Genomic DNA, 16,989 nt, shown 5'->3' with positions numbered 1-16,989 from the left:
ACACCACGGCGCCCGCGGCCAAAGATGTCGAAAGGCGCGTCCACCGTGGGACCGACCAACCTGACACGTGCGTCACCAGCATCATCGGTGTCAGCGTCACCGTCAGGGAGCGCGGATGCACCACTGTCGCCATCGACACCAAGCATGCGATCGAAGCGTGGGCGGCGGCAGACCAATGGCTCCGTGCCCGTGCCGGGAACACCCAAGATGACACGCACAAACACTCGCCGCCGCAGCACCACCACCACCACAACAACAGCGGCGGCGGTGGTGACAAAGCCCACGCCTGTTGTCACGCGCGGGAGTGCGCGCGGATCGTCATCCAAACGGACACCAACCCCGACGGTGGCGGCGCTGATGCCGAAGAGGCGACGTGCAGCAGCAAGGAAACAGCGGCGGCGGCCACGCAGAAGCAGCAGCCGTCGTGGTGGTGGTGGCGGTGGCACAGCGAAGCGCACGCGTGGGCAGGCCAAAGGTGCATCGAAGAAACGGAAGCAGCAGCAGCGCGTGTCTGATGATGAGGAAGAAGAGGAGGATGAGGATGATGAGGAGACAAGCGGTAGTGATGGTGACGATGGTAGCGGTGGCGATGATGATTATGATGATGATGATGATGATGATGATGATGATGATGATGACGATGACGACGAGAATGATGACTCGAAGGAGAAGAAGAAGAAGAAAACGGGCAATGGGTATGGGCAGGTGAAGATGGGTGGCGGTCACTTCCGGTCGCCGAAGGAAATGGCAAACGCCTTTGCCCTCATCTGTGGCTCCCATGACACTTTCGACAACGTGGGTTGTGTTGCCGCGCGTGTGCTTTTGTGTGTGTGTGTGTGTGTGTGTGTGTGTGTGTGTGTCTGTCTGTCTGTCTGTCTGTCTGTCTGTCTGTCTGTCTGCCTGTCTGTCTGTCTGTCTGTGTGTTTGTGTGTTGTGGTCTAGCGTGTGCACGTTTGCCTGCAAGCACGATTGCATTCCGATACCTTTCCATTCACCATGATTGCGCTGCGGCGCTCACCCAAACACACACACACGCGCAAAATCACACTCACACGCACAAACTCACACCGCGCCATGCTCTTGCTTGTTCCTCTTCCTCTTCCCATATCCCGACGTGTGGTGTTGCCAGGCGTTCTTCACGTCGCTGTATGCGCTGCAAGCACGCATTCCGTTTGCTCCCCGCGACTTTGTGGGCGGCGACGAGCCGACCAACCCGGTCACCCCATACTGCCCCCCGCTCACACGCGACCCGCCGCCGCTGCCGTTGTCGGCGTCGTTGCACGGAGCACCGCCCGCGACCACGACTGCAACGACTATCAGCACGGCTGCTGCTGGTGCTGCTGCTGTTCGTGGCACCAACCCACCGTCTGCACCACCACTTCCGCACCTGCTCGACCCATCCGCCCAGATCAACAAGGGTGTGTGTGTGTGTGTGTGTGTGTGTGTGTGTGTGTGTGTGTGTGTGTGTGTGTGTGTGTGTGTGTGTGTGTGTGTGTGTGTGTGTGTGTGTGTGTGCGCGCCTGCCTGTCTGTCTGTCTATGTGCAGTTTGACTCGGTTTTGTTGCACAAACATTGTCCTCTTCCTTTCCTTTGCATTGCCCTCATTCTTGGAACTCTCCACCATCATCACACGAATCAGGCACATCTACGCTGTGCGGCAAGTGTGCTTCCACCCTCCCAAAGCCACGGTATGTGCCACACCTCCTCCCCCGCCGCTCCCTTATACCATCTCCACTGTCCTCTGTTTGACCTTCGCATACTGGTGCTTTGTTTCTCGCCATTGCTGCTTGCTCACTCATACACACGCTTCCATTCACGTCTGCTCGCATGTACACTTTGGAAACGTCCCTGTGTATGTTTGCGTGTGTCACCCAACTCCTGCGCACACGATAGGCTGTGCATACGGTGCGAGCGGCGCGATTACAATCCGAAAGAGGCGGCGGTGGCGGTGTGGCCGCACGACGAATCACAGACGAATCCGACGTTCCGCTTCAAGTTTGAACTCATCTCTCGCATCAACGTGAGCTTTGCTTTGTGTGTCGTGGGGGGGGGGAGTGAGTGTGGGTGTGGGTGTGGGTGGGTGTGTGGGTGTGGGTGTGTGTCTGTCTGTCTGTCTGTCTGTCTGTCTGTCTGTCTGTCTGTCTGTCTGTCTGTGGGTGTGGGTGAGTGCCTGTGTGTGTCTGTCTGTCTGTCTGTGGGTGTGGGTGTGTGCCTGTGTCTGTCTGTCTATCTTTCTGTCTGTCTGTGCCCGTGCATTTACTTGTCGATGTACTCCGCCTATTCGAACTAATTGGTCTTGTTCACGCGCAATCATCGCCTCCTCTCCACCCTCGCCATCATTAGTACCTCGAACGGGTACTCGCAGCAGCCCGCCGCCCACCGCAGGTACACACACACGCACGCATGCACGCATGCACGCCGTGGGAATTCTGACAACACTTGGTATTCTGCTTCCCTCACGTCTTACCTGGTCCCTCTTCTTCTTGCCAGGCCGATGCGAGCGTGCAGGTGGCGTGCAGCGCAGCGAATGCTTGCATGCAAACTGCCGAGCAGCCAGAATACGCCGAGCAACCCGAGCAGGAAGAGAAAGAGCAAACACATGAGCAACAGCAGCAACAAGCCAAGGAGACGGGCAGCAACAATGGTGCTTCTGCTGTTGCGGCTGAAGGCGATGGTCAAGCCACAACGACAATCACAGCGACGACCACGACAGCCAACACTGATGACACGAGTGCTGACGGCGACTGTGGTGATGCTGCAATCAACGTCGTTGCAACCGATGGCGCTGCTGCGATGGAGGGTGGCGAGATCAACGGAGACGGAGATAGAGACGGAGACGGAGATGGAGATGGAGATAGAGACGGAGACGGAGACGGAGACGAGTTGGGGTCGCAGCAGCCTGTTCGCCGCTCCCGCCGCCGCCGTGACCCTTCCATGGCCCTCCTACAGGTGCGCATGAGATGGTGGTGGTAGAATTTGTGTGTGTCTGTGTGTGTGTGTGTGTGTTTGTCTCTGTGTGTGTGTGTGTGTCTGTCTGTCTGTCTGTCTGTGTATCTGTCCGCTCGTTTGTTCATCTGTCCGTCTGCCTGCTTGTCATTGCGCTTGCGTGCTCAAAGTGTTGATGTGTAACTGGTCCTCTCAGCCTCAAATCTGCTGGCGTGTTCCCCCCTGCCACTTGTTTCATGGTCACCTCGCTCTTGTTGTCTCCTTTCTCACCTTCCCAATTTCCCACTTAAACACACACACACATATATATGTACACACATGCACACTTGCAGACGCTGTGGACGGAAGACGTGTTTGGCAAGAGCCACTGATGCCCTCGTGCGCCACTTTCCACCACCAGCATCACGTGCAACAGATGCACGGATCCTGCTGCTTTGATTATTGTTGCGATTCCCTTTCCTCTGCTTTTATCTCTATTTCCATCCATCCACCACAGCCAGCACAACCTGACCATTATTCGAAGAACCGCAACATATATGTCTGCCCTTGCTTGCTTATTTGTTGTTGTTTAAGTTGTTGTTGTCTCAGTTGTTGTTGTTTAAGTTGTTGTTGTTGTTTAAGTTGTTGTTGTTGTTGTTGTTGTTGTTTAAGTTGTTGTTGTTGTTTAAGTTGTTTAAGTTGTTGTTTGCGGGCGCACGCTGTGCACGTTTACTTGCTGCAGCTGTGCTTGCTCTGACTTTTTTTTTTCTTTTGTTGACGGATGTGTGCGGTTGACACCATCCAGTTTCGAGTCGTATTTGTAAAACAGCTTCAAGACACGTTGGACGTGGCTGCTGATTGTGTCGTGCTGTGTGTATTGGTAGGAGGGGGTGTAACGAACGAAAGGCGCGCGCGCGTGTGTGTGTGTGTGTGTGTGTGTGTGTGTGTGTGTGTGCGTGTGCGTGTGTGTGGGCAACGAAAGGCGCGTGCATGTGGTGTGGTTGATGTGCAGTGAGAGCGTGATGAGTGAGGGCATCACAACCACCGCACATTCAGGCAACGTGAGAACAAATGCATGAACAGAGGCCGCAGAACAAACGACAAGGGCAACAGGACAGCAACACAGTTTGGTGGGGTAAGTTGAAGAAACAAACAGGCAAACCAAAAGCAGGAAGGCACGAGGAAGACAAACGCAAGCAAGCATCTCAACACCAACACGATGAGCAAGCATGCGGGTGTCGACCAACAAACAACAACATCGGCAGCCAGTGAAGAAAGCACCAAAGGCAGAGAGAGCACAAGGAAGAGAAAGCGGCAGTTCCTCCAAACATTGCGGAACGTTGACTGTTGGTATGTGTAACAAGATGGAAGAAGGCAGAGGTGGGCGTGGGTAACAACATGAGCACCGAGGCGAATGGAGGATTTGTGGTGATTGGTTTACGCTTCATCCAGATCAAACACGGCGTCTTCGGAGCCTTCGAAGCCAAAATCGTCTGCGACAGGCAAGCGAATGGGGAAGGCGTGAATGAAGGCGTGAATGAAGGCGTGAATGAAGGCGTGAATGAGAACGCGCCACACACGCCAAACTAGTGGCAACAGTGTCGACAACCCACGCACATACACACACACGCACACACACACACACACATCCACACATACACACACACACATCCACACATACACACACACATCCACACATCCACACATACAAACACAATGCACACGCACCTTGGCGCTGTGTGGCGCGGCGTGTTGGCGGGGCGGTGAACGATGGATCACGCTGCAACGTGGAGTAAGCCGACTGCGCAGCGCTGGTGGCCGGCGCCGTGCTCGGCGTTGGCGGGAGTGGGCGCTCTCTGGTCGAGTGCCCAGAGCGGTATGGTGGCGGTGCCTGCTCATGCTCTTGCTGCGTTGACAGCTGCACCTTTGACGGCAGGCTGGTGGTGTACGTGCTGGAGTACGACGAAGCAGACGGACGACCGCCAGACTGCGACGAGCCGCCAAACTCCGACGAGCCGCCAAACTCCGACGGCTTGAATGTCTTCTGCTTGTCCATGATGGCAACGACGTCGCTCATCATTACGCCCATATGACGCAGTTCCTCGCGTGACAGCGACTTGAGCAGCGCGTACGTCTTGACGCCGTGGATGGACAGCGCTTGGTGCGAGTCTTCGTGGGTGACGCCCGCATACGAGAGGAAGTTCTCGAGCGTCTCCTCAAATCCCCAACCGGCGTCTGTGATCTCGGATGGCGGGAGTTTGAGGCGTGCCTCAATCTGGTTGCACAGCTGCTGGTTGAGACGGCGGTAATCTGTGCCGGAGTTGACCTTGGAGTAGTCCACATACAGGTGGCTGCCATGGGCAAAGTCAAGCGAGGACCCGTCCGGTGGCTGCGCGCGCGTACGTTTGTTTGTTTGTTTGTGTGTGCGTGCGTGTTGTGTTGCGTTGTGTTGTGTTGTGTTGTGTTGTGTTGTGTTGTGTTGTGTGTGTGTTTATGTGCATTTGTGTGTGTGTTGTGTTGTGTGTGTGTATGTGTGTGTGTGTGTGTGTTTTGAACAGAACGTGAGATGCCGTTGGCATGTCCGAAACAAAGACGGACAGACGCGAAGAGGTTGTGGCCATCGCCGCTTCAAGCAAAAGCACCTGACAGAAGCTACCACAAGAACGTACGTTCGCACGCGTCGTCTTGACGAAGAAGAGCGGCTTGCGCTTCTTGTGGGCGTAGTGCAGCTCGCTGCGGCAGTTGTGCGACTCGGCATACTCTGGCGAGTAGTCGATGATCACGCACGCAGACCCATGAATGCCGTCGCCCATGCTTTCAAGGATGCTGTCCTTCTGCACTCGCAACCAGTCAAATAATAATGTGACAAGATGTGAGATGGGGAGGTGAGATAAGAGCGCACCATACACGGCACACTGCAACGCACACACGCATACGCAAATCGTGCACACAATTACCCACGAACACAAGGTTACACAAGACACGCACACACGCACGCACGCACAATGCGAAAACGACAACCACTGCCCAGCCTGCACACACACACACACACACGCACGCGCACCTTGCCCATCTCGTTCTCGTCGCGCCAGACTGTGAAGCCAGCCTGTTTGAGGGCGTGCTCCAGCTGCTTGAAGCGAGTCTTGTGCTTCCAGGAATACGACAGGAAGCAGATGCGCGTGCCAGCGGCCACCGCCTTTGCTGTGTCCGCTTCATCCTCGGCGCACAGTTTGGCCAGTTCGGCCAGCTGGTACACATACGTCTCAAACTTGGACAAGGGCACGCCATCCCGCGAGGAGAGCTCGCCGGCCTGGAGCGAGTCACGGTCGCTCTCGTGCTCCGGCTGCGAGTCTGGATCGTCCTCGTTCATGTCGAGAGCCTCATCCCGCGCGCTATCGGCCCGGCGCTGCGCCTTGTCGTTGTCCCGCCCAATCTTGACGCTCACCCTGTGGTGCCTGTCCCGGAACTCGCGCGAGCGCGACAGCTGCACGTGCAAGCCTGACAGGTGCTGTTGCACCTCCTTGAGACTGGCCGGGAACTGCAGCTCTGTGAGCAGGAGGAAGAGCAGGTTGACCTTGTCGCACATGTTGAGGCGCGCGCCGCTGAGGCCGCCACCGGATGTGTACAGCTCCTTTTGCTCGAGTGCAGCGTTGGAGAGCAGCTCCATAAAGTCTGGCTCGTCAAGCAGGGCGTTGGCGCCCGCGGGCACAGAGCACACGGCGCCGAGCACGCTGAAGAGGATGCCTTCGAGACGGGTGTCCACGCTGGTGATGGCCTTGTTCGTGGCCTCCTGGGCCAAGCGCAGCACGGTGAGGTGGCCCTGCTCCTTGACAAACTGCTCCACGCTCTCCGGCGTGAACTTGAGCGTCTCGTTGAGGCAGCGCGTGGCGTTGTGCCGCAGCTTGAGGTTGCCGACAATGAGGAAGCGGAGCAGGACGGGAACGAGACCCTCGTGCACGATGCGCAGGCGGTGCTCCTTCTTCGACTTGGCCAGGTTGGCCAGGGCACGCAGGGCGCTCGTGAACCAGGCCATCTGGGTGCTGAGCTGGGCGGTGGTGCGGAAGACGTTGTTGTGCTGCTTGCGGCCGCGCAGCAGGGACACGAGCACGGGCACGGGGTTGGCCTGGAAGATGACGGAGGAGACAAGCTCCACCTTGCGCAGGTACGGGTACACCTTCTTCCCTTCCTCGCTCAGCTGGCCAGACACGCGCACGTCTGCGGCATCGGAGACATCGCGCACGACGGCGTGCTCCGTGATGTTGGCCAGCAGCTCAATCACCCGCTCCGAGGTGCGGTGCTGGAAGGCCTGGGCCGTCTTGCTGGTGGTGTTGGTCACCGCCTGCTCCACAATGAGCATGAGCTCTGGCGCGGCGTACGGCAGGTCACTGGCAAACACCACCATCGAGCTGAGGGACTTGGTCAGCTGCGACACGCCCTGGCTCAAGCACAGCACCCACTCCTCCTTCTGCCTCGTGTTGATGGCTTTGAACTTCTCCACAGTGCCTCCCTGCTCCTTTTGTTTCTGCTCCTTGTTGCCCTCCGTGCTGTCACCATCACCATTATCGCCATCGTCGTCGTCGTCGTCGTCGTCATCATCATCGTCGTCCTTGGTGTCACCGGCGTCCTCGCCATCACCTTTGCTGCCATCGCGCACGAGCTGCTTGTCCTCGTGTCGCTCTGCCTCCAGCGCGTCCTCAATGCCCTGACGCAAGACATCACCCAGCTTGCCAAAGGCGTCGAGGAAGAGGCAGAACATGCGGTAGGCGACGTGCTTGCCAATGAGGCGATCGAAGCGATCGAGCCCCGTCTCGTACATCTGCAGCACTTGGTCCTTGGAGGATTGACCCACAGCGCCGTTGAACGTGCGCGGGAGAGGAGCACCGCTACGCAGGCGGAACCTGAGCTCGTACAGGAGGTTACGTGCGGCGAAGATGTGCTCGAAGAACTTGAGAAAGGGGTAGGTGCTGTGGTTGGAGCGGATTGTGCTTGACGACGTGGGCAGGTCGGCGATGGTGGTTCGGGAGGTGTGGTAGAAGCCCTGCACAAAGGCGTCAAAGTAGTTGTGGCGCACGCACTCCACCATCACGTCGTGCACGCCCTCCATCTTGGAGGAGAGCTTGCACACGAGGCCGCACAGGTTGAGCAAGGTGGCGTGGGCGAATAGGCGGTGGCGTGCCCGAGATTCAACAACGAAAACATGTTGACGTTCTCAAACGTGTCGCATGCGCGATGGAAGCACGGGTCAAAGGGAACGCCAGAGAGCCCGCCAAACTGCGACCGCTGCTTGATGTTCTTCAGTGACGTCGTTCCAGCCGTCACCCCGCCAACAGCAATCCCTGTGTGTGTGTGTGTGTGTGTGTGTGTGTGTGTGTGTGTGTGTGTGTGTGTGTGTGTGTGTGTGTGTGTATGTGTGTGTGTGTGTGTGCGTGTGAGCGGGGAAAAATGTGAACCACACAAACGCCAGCAAACACAGGCAAACACCCACACACACTCACACACACACACTCACTCACACGCTCACTCACACCCACACACACTCACTCACACGCTCACTCACGCGCAAACACACACGAAACACGAAACACACAACACAATACACACCGTGGAGGAAGAAGGGGAGGTAGTCTGAGCCGTCAATGTCCGTCTCCTTGGTGACAAAGGGCATGTACTCAAACGCCTCCAAGTTGGCGGAAAAATACGCCTCAAACTGCTGCTGCAGGAAGATGGATCCTGCACGCGCCGTGCCCGGCGGCAGCAGAGAGCCCTCGTACACAAAGCGCGCGTAGTTTGGGCTGGCCAACGTGTCCACGTTGATGTTGGCAATGACGGGCTCATGGACTGGGGTGTCGCTGGAGTTGAGCTTCGACACAAAGTACCCGCTCCCAAGCAGCCCTTCCTCAGCAGCGCCCCTGCACAACATGTGCGTGTGGTGTGGTGGTGTGGTGTGTGCGGGAGGGTGTGTGCGTGGGTGTGTGTGCGTGTGTGGATGTGGATGAGTAGATGCATTCATGTGTGCGTGCGTTTTTCTGGGTGTGTCCCATCGACCCATTTCGTGGTCGCCAAAGAAAGACCACAAGATGCACACACCTACACCCCATCCCCATCACCTCCCCTCTCCACCCACCACGCACACGCCCCCCCCCCCGCACCATACACCAATCGCAGTGACTGACCAGAAGGCAAAGATGACGGTGAGGGTTGGGCGGAGGTTGAAGCGCGCAATCTGCTGCGCCATGGCCAGCACCACCGCCGCGCCAGAGCCGTTGTCGTTGATGCCGGGCCCACGCGGAACGCTGTCGAGGTGGGCGCCAACAACAACCGCGTACGGCAGCGTGCCCTGGCGCACAGCAAGCAGGTTGAATGTCTCCACAACGGCACTTGCTGCGTTGACCGTCATGTTCACCTGCACCCCATCGGCAACTGCGGCAGCTAGCAAGTGCACCACGCCAACAACAGGGATCTGCACAAAGGGGACCGAGGCGTTGTACGCCCACGTCGGGTCTCGCACGCGCTCGTTGGGCAGCATGGCATCCGCCTGCTCTCGGTACACCACCATGGCCACGGCGCCAGCCTGCTGTGCTGCCCGCGCTCGCTGGTACAGGTTGCTGCACGTGCTGGTGTCTGGCACCACCGCCACCTTGCCGCTCGCCGCAGCAAACGCCGCTCGCGTGCACGCGGCGCCGTCAAAGTTGACGGCAACCGCGGATATGGGGTCGCCTGTCCCGCCGGAGAAGCGGAGCGGCTGGAACTCGACGTAGGGGTGGAGGTGTAGGGTGATGCTGCCACTGGCCACGGTCATGGTGTGGTTGCCCCTGTCCTCCCACACGGGCGCCTCAAAGTACTGTCGGGTGACGTTGGTGAGCCCGGCGCGATGGGGCTCAAGCTGCGCCTCCACATATGCGGCGCTGCGGTTGAACCCGTACAGGACACTCCGGGACGGCGGGCCATCTGGCGTGCTCGCTGCAGTCGCATTCAGCTCGTGCAAGTGGTCATACAGCTGCATCGGGTGGTCGCAATAGTGGCAGGGGTGGTGGCCGTGGTCGTGAGGTGGTGAAATAGGGTGTTGGTGATGAGTGGTGTCAGTGGTGGTGGTGGTGTCAGTGGTGGTGGTGGTGGTGGTGGAAAAGCAAGCGGGCACAGCAACTAAAACAACCAGTCGAAACGTACTCACTCGGACAGACCGACAGACAGACAGGCAGGCAGACACACACACACACACACACACACACACACACACACACACACACAAAGTTGCACCCTTATACACGCATACCACAACCCTACACGCACGCACACCTACAAACACACACGCACACCTACAAACGCAAACACACACGCACACACTTGTTGGTAGGTGACGCGTTGGACAAAGGTGCTGGGTGCGTATTTGTTGTTGCCGGCAGAGCCGACAAGGGCAGTCGCCAAAATGGTCAGCACGGTGGCAAGGGCACACACGCAAAATGCCTGTGTCCAGGAGTCAGGCGACGGACAGCACATGAAGAGGAGCGCCTCTGGCGGATCATCCTCGGTGCCATCCAACAGCCGCTGGCGCTCTGATTCTCTGTGCACGTGGTGGTTGCTGTTGGCGCGGGCATTGTTGGCAAAGGCGGCCGCCCCTGCCTCCAAGTTTCTGCCGCGGTTTTCATATTGACCATCATCAGCACCACCACCGCCATCGTCGTCCTCGATGTCGCGCTCCAGCGCACCCTCGTGCGGGCGGTCCTGGTCCCACACGCTGGGCTTGTCCATCATGCCGCCACCGCCACCAAACCGCTGCTGCGGCCCTGCGCCCTGCTTGTGCAACAGCTTCGTGTGCTCCGCCATGCACGTCGGTGTGTGTGTGTCGGGGGGAGGTGTGCGTGTTTATGTGTCTGTGTCTGTGTCTGTGTCTGTGTGTGTGTCACACGGAGGAACCAGAGGTTGTGTGTCTGTCTGTCTTTTGCTTGTGTCTTGTGGAGCGAGCACAAACAGAGCAAGCGAGAGCGAGAAATGAGTCATGCCATAGTCGAGACTGAATTCAGTCGTGACACCAAAAATACAAGTTGCTGTCTGTTTTGTGTGTGCGTGCAGGCCACCTTTCATTGCTTGGTTGCTGTTGGTTGCTGTTCTTGGCATCAACGACAAGCAAGACAGACGAACAACACTCGGACACGCACGACCAGAGAGGAGACGAGTGGTCTCTGAACTGGAACAACTGACCCTCCCCAGCGGCACACAAACAAACACAACCACACACACACACACATACCCCAACACACATACGCATCCACCCACGCAAACGCAGAAAACACACATCCACATACATATGCGCCGAGCACCAGTTCTCCTCTTCCCCTCTTCCCCTCCCCCCTCCTACTCTTTCCCTTCCATCTGATCCAGCATTGACTGATGGGGTTGCTCAAAGCGGTGTGGGCACTGCTGCCGCGAAAACGCCAGCGCCACATCCGCTTGCAGTCACACGATGATGACAGCGATCACCACCACCGCCACCGACATGCCAGCCACCGCCTGCCACAGCACCACCATCACCACCACCACGACGAGCACAACGACGACGCAATACTGATGAACGTGGGATCGAATCACGACATGCGTGCAGATGCAACAGCACACATGTCGCATGCACTGCCTATCGATGGATCAAACGGCAACAGCACCGCGTCGTCGGCGACCATCCGTGCCCGCACGACATCCACCGTAGCTGCGCCGCCAGGTGACCACCCCGAGGCCGTATGCACCTGCAGTGCCAATCCAGCGCTGACAAAGGACCGCGCGGGGCACCAGGCGTGTGCGGCATGCGCACAGGACCATGTGCACGTCATGGGCGGTGCCGACAGCGGGGCCGTGGTTGGCGCTGCCCCGCTCCCCGCCTCCGCAAGCAACGGGCCTGGGCTAACAACCGCCGCCTCTCTATCAAAGGCAGCAGCATCGGCAACAACAACAGCTGCCGCCGCCGTCATGTCTGCGCTGCCAGGGGCGGGGGCTTCTCTTTCATCTTCCTCCACCTCTGCATCTGCTCGCAAGCGCAAGTCATCTCGGCGCACGTCATCGTCATCAGCGGCGTCGACGTGTGCTGGCGCAGTCAGTGCGTGCTGCTCCGGTTTTGGGCGGTGGCTCAGCCGTCGCCTTCGCTGCCGCATGATGACAAACCCAGACAAGGTATTCTTTCTGCAGCGTGTGTTTCTGTGGTGGTGGTGGTGGGGTGGTGGTGGTGGTGGTGGTGGTGGTGGTGGTGGTGGCCTGTATTCCTGTCTGTCTCTCTGTCTCTCTCTCTCTCTCTCTCTCCCCCTGTGTGTCTGCCTGTCTCTCTGTCTTTCTGTCTGTCTCTCTGTCTGTCTCTCTGTATTTCTGTCTGTCTCTCTGTCTGTCTCTCTGTATTTCTGTCTGCCTGTAGGCATCAACGTGTGAAGGTGCTTGGTTGTGCGTCAAGCTGTTTGCATCTTTGAGGACGCAGTGCAGCCCAGCTGGCGCTGCCGTTGCTGGCGACCAGCAACTCGGCTGTTTGCCATTCTCTCACCTCACCGTGGTTCCTCCCACCATATCTCGCTTGCTCCACTGCGTTGCTGTGGCGCTGACAGATGACATCGCAGTCATATGTCAACTACATCACCGTCGTCATTTTCCTCGAGTTCTTTGCGTGGGGGCTCGTCACAACCATCCTCCCAGAGGTGCTGCACCAGGAGAAGAGGAACTAAGAAGGGAGAAGATGGGTGATGCTGAGGTGTGAACGGCGGGTGGGGAATTTGTTGGGTGGTCAATTGGTTGTTGGTTGAGCGAGACGCGCTCTCCGTCACACGCACGCACACACGCACGCACACACACACACACACACACACACACACACACACACACACACACACACACACACACACACACACACACACACACAGATCTTCACATGGACGTATGTTCTCATGCTCACTGACACACACACACACACATTTCTCTCCCTTGCATTCCGCGCCTCACTCATTCACACACGCGCGTGCAGGCGTTTGCGGACTTCTTTGGGCCGGAGAGCAAGTGGATGGTGCTTGGGCTGACACAGGGGCTGAAAGGGTTTCTCTCCTTCCTCAGTGCGCCGGTCCTGGGTGCTCTCTCAGACACCTCTGGGCGAAAGCGGTTCCTCCTCCTTGCTGTGGGCGCCACCTGCTTACCCCTGCCCTTCCTGCTCATCGCCAACCTGTGGTGGCACGTGCTAGTTGTTGCCTTCTCCGGCGTGTTTGCCGTCACCTTCTCCATCGTCTTTGCGTATGTGTCCGACGTGACGAATGAGGAGGAGCGGAGTGCGGCGTTTGGGCAGGTGTCCGCCACCTTTGCTGCCAGCCTTGTCATCAGCCCTGCGCTCGGCTCCCTGCTGCAGTCACTGTATGGCGTTCATTTCGTCTGCGCGGTCAGCACCATCATCGCCGCCATCGACGTCCTCTTCATCGCCCTCTTCGTCCCAGAGGTAAAGCCGGTTGGCTGCCGGGGTCTTGTGTGTGTGTCTGTGTGTATCTGCATTTGCATGTGCACGCGCTGTGTGCTTTATACGCCTCGAATGTATTGTGTGTGTGTGTGTGTGTGTGTGTGTGTGTGTGTGTTGTTTGATTCGAGGCCTGTCGTCGTCCTCACCTGCAGCCATATGACCGTCGCACCCAACACCATCCTCAGTCCGTGCCCCCATCGGAGGTGCAGAAGAAAACATTTTCATGGCAGATTGCCAGCCCGTTTTCATCGCTCAAAGTGAGCTTGAGGCACACGTGTGTGTGTGTGTGTGAATGCGTGTGTGTGTGTGTGTGTGTGTGTGAATGCGTGTGTGTGTGTGTGTGTGAATGCGTGTGTGTCTGTATCTGTCTCTGTCTGTGTCTGTGTCTGTGTGTCTGTGCGTTCTTTTGGGCGTGCAGTTGCTCTGCATGTGCATGCTTCACCTCTCACGCATTGCAATCTCTCTCCTGCCACGTCAGGTTGTGTTCAGCAACGTGTACATGCTCAAGTGGTCGGTCATCGTCTTCTTCAGGTGTGTCCGTGTGCTTGCGCTTGCATGAGTGCCGCTGTTTCGTGAAGAGCACCTCGTACACAACACATGCACACATATCCTCACTCACCGTCTGACAAACTCACGCTCACAAATGCTAACACACGCTCACGCACGCTCACGCACGCTCACTCACACTCGCTCATCCATACCCTCTCCTCATACTCACACAAATACTCTCTCACATATACTCTATCACACTCACACGCTCTATCACACTCACCTCCTCCACACACCGACACCACCACCACCAACAACAACAACACCCCCTTGCAGCTACCTGCCTGAGGCGGGCCAGTACCAGTGCCTGATGCTGTATCTGCAGAGCATCGGCTTCTCCAAGCCCGATCTCGCTGGTTTCATTGCCGGTGTTGGCATCCTCTCCATTCTCGCGCAAACGTTCGTTCATGTGTGTGTGTGTGTCTGTGTGTGTTTCGTGTGTGTGTATGTTTCGTGTGTATGTTTCGTGTGTATGTTTCGTGTGTGTGTGTGTGTGTGTGTCTGTCTGTCTGTCTGTGTGTGTGTGTGCATTTGTCTTGTATTGTGCCTGCGTTTTGTGTCTGTCTTACCGTGTGTTGTCTATCTGTCTGTCTCCTATTTGTCCTTGTCTTGTTGAACTGAGTGCCCATCAGTGCTGGTGGGTTGTATTGTGTTCTTCCTCTCTCATTCCAAACTGTGCACCTCCCCCCCCCCATGCATGCAACCTCAACCCCCGTCCGTGCTGCAGGTATGTGCTGTCCACCATGTCCCACAGCATGTCGCAGAAATCCGTCATCATCGCCGGCCTCATCGCCCAGGCATGCCAGGTCTGCCACTGTGATGGTGTTTTCTTTTGTTTTGCTTTTATTTTGCTTTGGTGTGCTTGTTTGTTTGCTTTTATTTTGTTTTGTTTTGTTTTGCTTTGTTTGCTTGTTAGTTTGTTTATTTTGGTTTTTTGTTTTGTTTTGTTTTTGTTTGCTTGTTCGTGTCTGTGTCTGTGCCTGTGTGTGTTCGTGTTTGTGCGTCCGTCTGTGCGATGCCCGTCGACCGCCTTCACCCATTCTTCCCGCCGCCACTCACGGTTACACTCGCGCACACACTCTCTCCCCCTCCCCTCCGCTCCCTCTCGTCTCCAATCTCACGTCGCTGCAGCTTGCGCTGTATGGGGTGGTGACGACCAAGTGGGCGCTGTTCATGACGGGCGGGCTGCTCGCCTTCAGCAGCCTTAACTATCCCGCCGTCTCAGCCCTCCTCTCCCAGACAGCAGCGCCAGGCCAGCAGGTGCGCTGTGTGGGTTTGTTCGCGCGTTTGCGTGTCTGTGTCTGTGCCTGTGTCTGTGTCTGTGTCTGTGTCTGTGTCTGTGTCTGTGTCTGTCTGTGTTATGTGTGTGTGTGTGTGTTATGTGCGTGTGTGCGTATGTTTTGTGTGTTTACATCCCCGTTCAAGCCGACCCCAAGCTCTAACTCCAATGCCTGTGCTCATCACCACCGTCTCTTCAACCATGAAGGGTGCTGTTCAAGGCATGGTGACCGGGATTCGCAGCCTGTGCACGGGTCTCGGCCCAGCCGTCTTTGGCGCCCTCTTCCAGGTCTGCGATGGTGGTGGTGGTGGTGGTGGTGGTGCGAGTGAAGGTCGGCGTGATGGATAGTGATGGTGGTGATGCTCTCACGTGTCGCATGCACACTGTCCAGTAGATGAACACCACCTCGTTCGCCACCCTTTTCCACTCACCTCCTTTGCCAACAAACAAATACTGACTCACACACAAATACACACACACACACGATTTTGCCACGACACGTCGTCTGCCACGTGCCACCAATTCAGTACACGGAGGTGCCGCTGGATCAGGAAGGCGGCAACCGGCCGCTTGTTCCGTTTCCCGGAAGCCCGTTCCTGATTGGGTGTGTGTCCGTCTTTGTGGCGCTCTTCGTCTCCATGAGCGTTCCAGGTGCGCAGCACGTGCAATGCCTGTTGCTGTCGCTTGCACACACCCTGCGACCAGGAATGTGAGGTGCTTGCTGTGTTTATAACAATCACACCACCACCACCACCAACAACAACAACAACTTAAACAACAACAACTTAAACAACTTAAACAACAACTTAAACAACAACTTAAACAACAACAATGTTGTACACTCGGTGACACACGCACGCACACACACGCACACACTCGCACACACTCGCACACACTCGTTTCCACGCACCCATTGCGCCTTCGCTGCGTGCAACAGACCGCAAGCGGCACGATGGGCGCATGTACTCGCTGACAGATGACACGCAACAGCACGTCTTCAACGCATCGTTCGTTGCAGACACATGTGAGTGATGACTTGTACACATGCACAAACCCACGCAGCGTTTGTGAATCATAGCGAGTGTTCTGCGCTTCCAAACTCTTTCACTCAACTCAACTCAACTCAACTCAACTCAACTCAACTCAACTCAACTCAACTCAACTTCCTTGCTCATTCATGTGCATGCGACTGAACAGCGGATGTGGAGCTGAAAGCTGAGGGGGACGGATCGAGAATTGAAGACGACGACGCACACGCACACACGCGCAAGCTCGAGATGAGATAGCAGCGATAACGAGAATGAAGGAAAGGGATGTAATAGTTGGAGGTGGTGGTGATGGTGGTGGGTCGCGTGGTTAAAGTGTGAATACGAGAGTGGTGAGTGCATGCCTGGTTTTTAGCTTCGTGGTGTTCATGCACTCGCTGCATCAACCCCAGGTGCACTGCAGTAATGTGCGCACATGCAAACCATTGCACTGGCTGTACATATTATTGCCTTTTGGTACGACAGGGAGCACAGCAAACGTGTTGTACCTGCAGCTTTTTCGGTTGTCTTTCGTTGTTGGATGTTTCCGTTTACTGGGTCAGTTAGGTTGGTAGCTCAACCACGCACACATGTGTATAGATATTTTTGTAGCTCAAGTACACCACGCTGTCGGCCATTGCCACGATCGAAACACACTCGATTGAAGCCGGTGGGGCAAGTGGATGGAGGAAGGGGCAGCAGTCACAATAGTCAGGAACAGGAGCAAAACAGTAGAGTCACGG

The 16,989-nt window shown here is 56.7% G+C and overlaps 3 protein-coding genes across 3 annotated transcripts in view; 2 read left to right on the top strand and 1 right to left on the bottom strand.

Moving 5' to 3' along the window:
* Positions 1-3,528, top strand: part of PTSG_04324 (uncharacterized protein) — a 5,019-nt gene extending 1,491 nt beyond the window's left edge. Inside the window, exons 1-7 of the mRNA XM_004994355.1 lie at positions 1-795; positions 1,130-1,418; positions 1,640-1,688; positions 1,894-2,020; positions 2,344-2,385; positions 2,491-2,949; positions 3,279-3,528. The exon at positions 1-795 is cut by the window's left edge and continues 1,491 nt beyond it. Coding sequence (XP_004994412.1) covers positions 1-795; positions 1,130-1,418; positions 1,640-1,688; positions 1,894-2,020; positions 2,344-2,385; positions 2,491-2,949; positions 3,279-3,317 — 1,800 coding nt within the window. The 3' untranslated portion in view covers positions 3,318-3,528. The remainder of the gene's footprint in view (positions 796-1,129; positions 1,419-1,639; positions 1,689-1,893; positions 2,021-2,343; positions 2,386-2,490; positions 2,950-3,278) is intronic.
* An 834-nt stretch (positions 3,529-4,362) lies between these two features.
* Positions 4,363-10,749, bottom strand: PTSG_04323 (uncharacterized protein; the record flags this gene model as incomplete). The annotated part of the gene is made up of 8 exons (XM_004994354.1): positions 4,363-4,418; positions 4,654-5,314; positions 5,595-5,759; positions 5,990-8,041; positions 8,131-8,261; positions 8,527-8,834; positions 9,099-9,922; positions 10,270-10,749. 8 exons carry the CDS (start codon positions 10,747-10,749, stop codon positions 4,363-4,365), a joined length of 4,677 nt encoding a protein of 1,558 aa, XP_004994411.1.
* A 152-nt stretch (positions 10,750-10,901) lies between these two features.
* PTSG_04322 (uncharacterized protein) lies at positions 10,902-16,883 on the top strand. The gene is made up of 12 exons (XM_004994353.1): positions 10,902-12,084; positions 12,504-12,593; positions 12,917-13,375; positions 13,579-13,650; positions 13,872-13,924; positions 14,219-14,341; positions 14,670-14,748; positions 15,074-15,202; positions 15,429-15,509; positions 15,749-15,872; positions 16,159-16,245; positions 16,419-16,883. Exons 1-12 carry the CDS (start codon positions 11,314-11,316, stop codon positions 16,505-16,507), a joined length of 2,157 nt encoding a protein of 718 aa, XP_004994410.1. The 5' UTR covers positions 10,902-11,313; the 3' UTR covers positions 16,508-16,883.
* Positions 16,884-16,989: the final 106 nt, after the last annotated feature.

The sequence above is a fragment of the Salpingoeca rosetta genome (genome assembly GCF_000188695.1).
Source record: "Salpingoeca rosetta unplaced genomic scaffold supercont1.10, whole genome shotgun sequence".
Lineage (NCBI taxonomy): Eukaryota > Choanoflagellata > Craspedida > Salpingoecidae > Salpingoeca > Salpingoeca rosetta.
Note: the sequence above shows the minus strand (reverse complement) of the source record. Positions and strands in the feature narration are given on the sequence as shown.

Coding starts and splice junctions, on each gene's coding strand:
- PTSG_04322 (XM_004994353.1), top strand. CDS start 11,314: ATGGGGTTGCTCAAAGCGGTGTGGGCACTGCTGCCGCGAAAACGCCAG. Junction 15,203..15,428: donor CAGCAGCGCCAGGCCAGCAG/GTGCGCTGTGTG, acceptor TCAACCATGAAG/GGTGCTGTTCAAGGCATGGT. Junction 15,873..16,158: donor CGTCTCCATGAGCGTTCCAG/GTGCGCAGCACG, acceptor TGCGTGCAACAG/ACCGCAAGCGGCACGATGGG.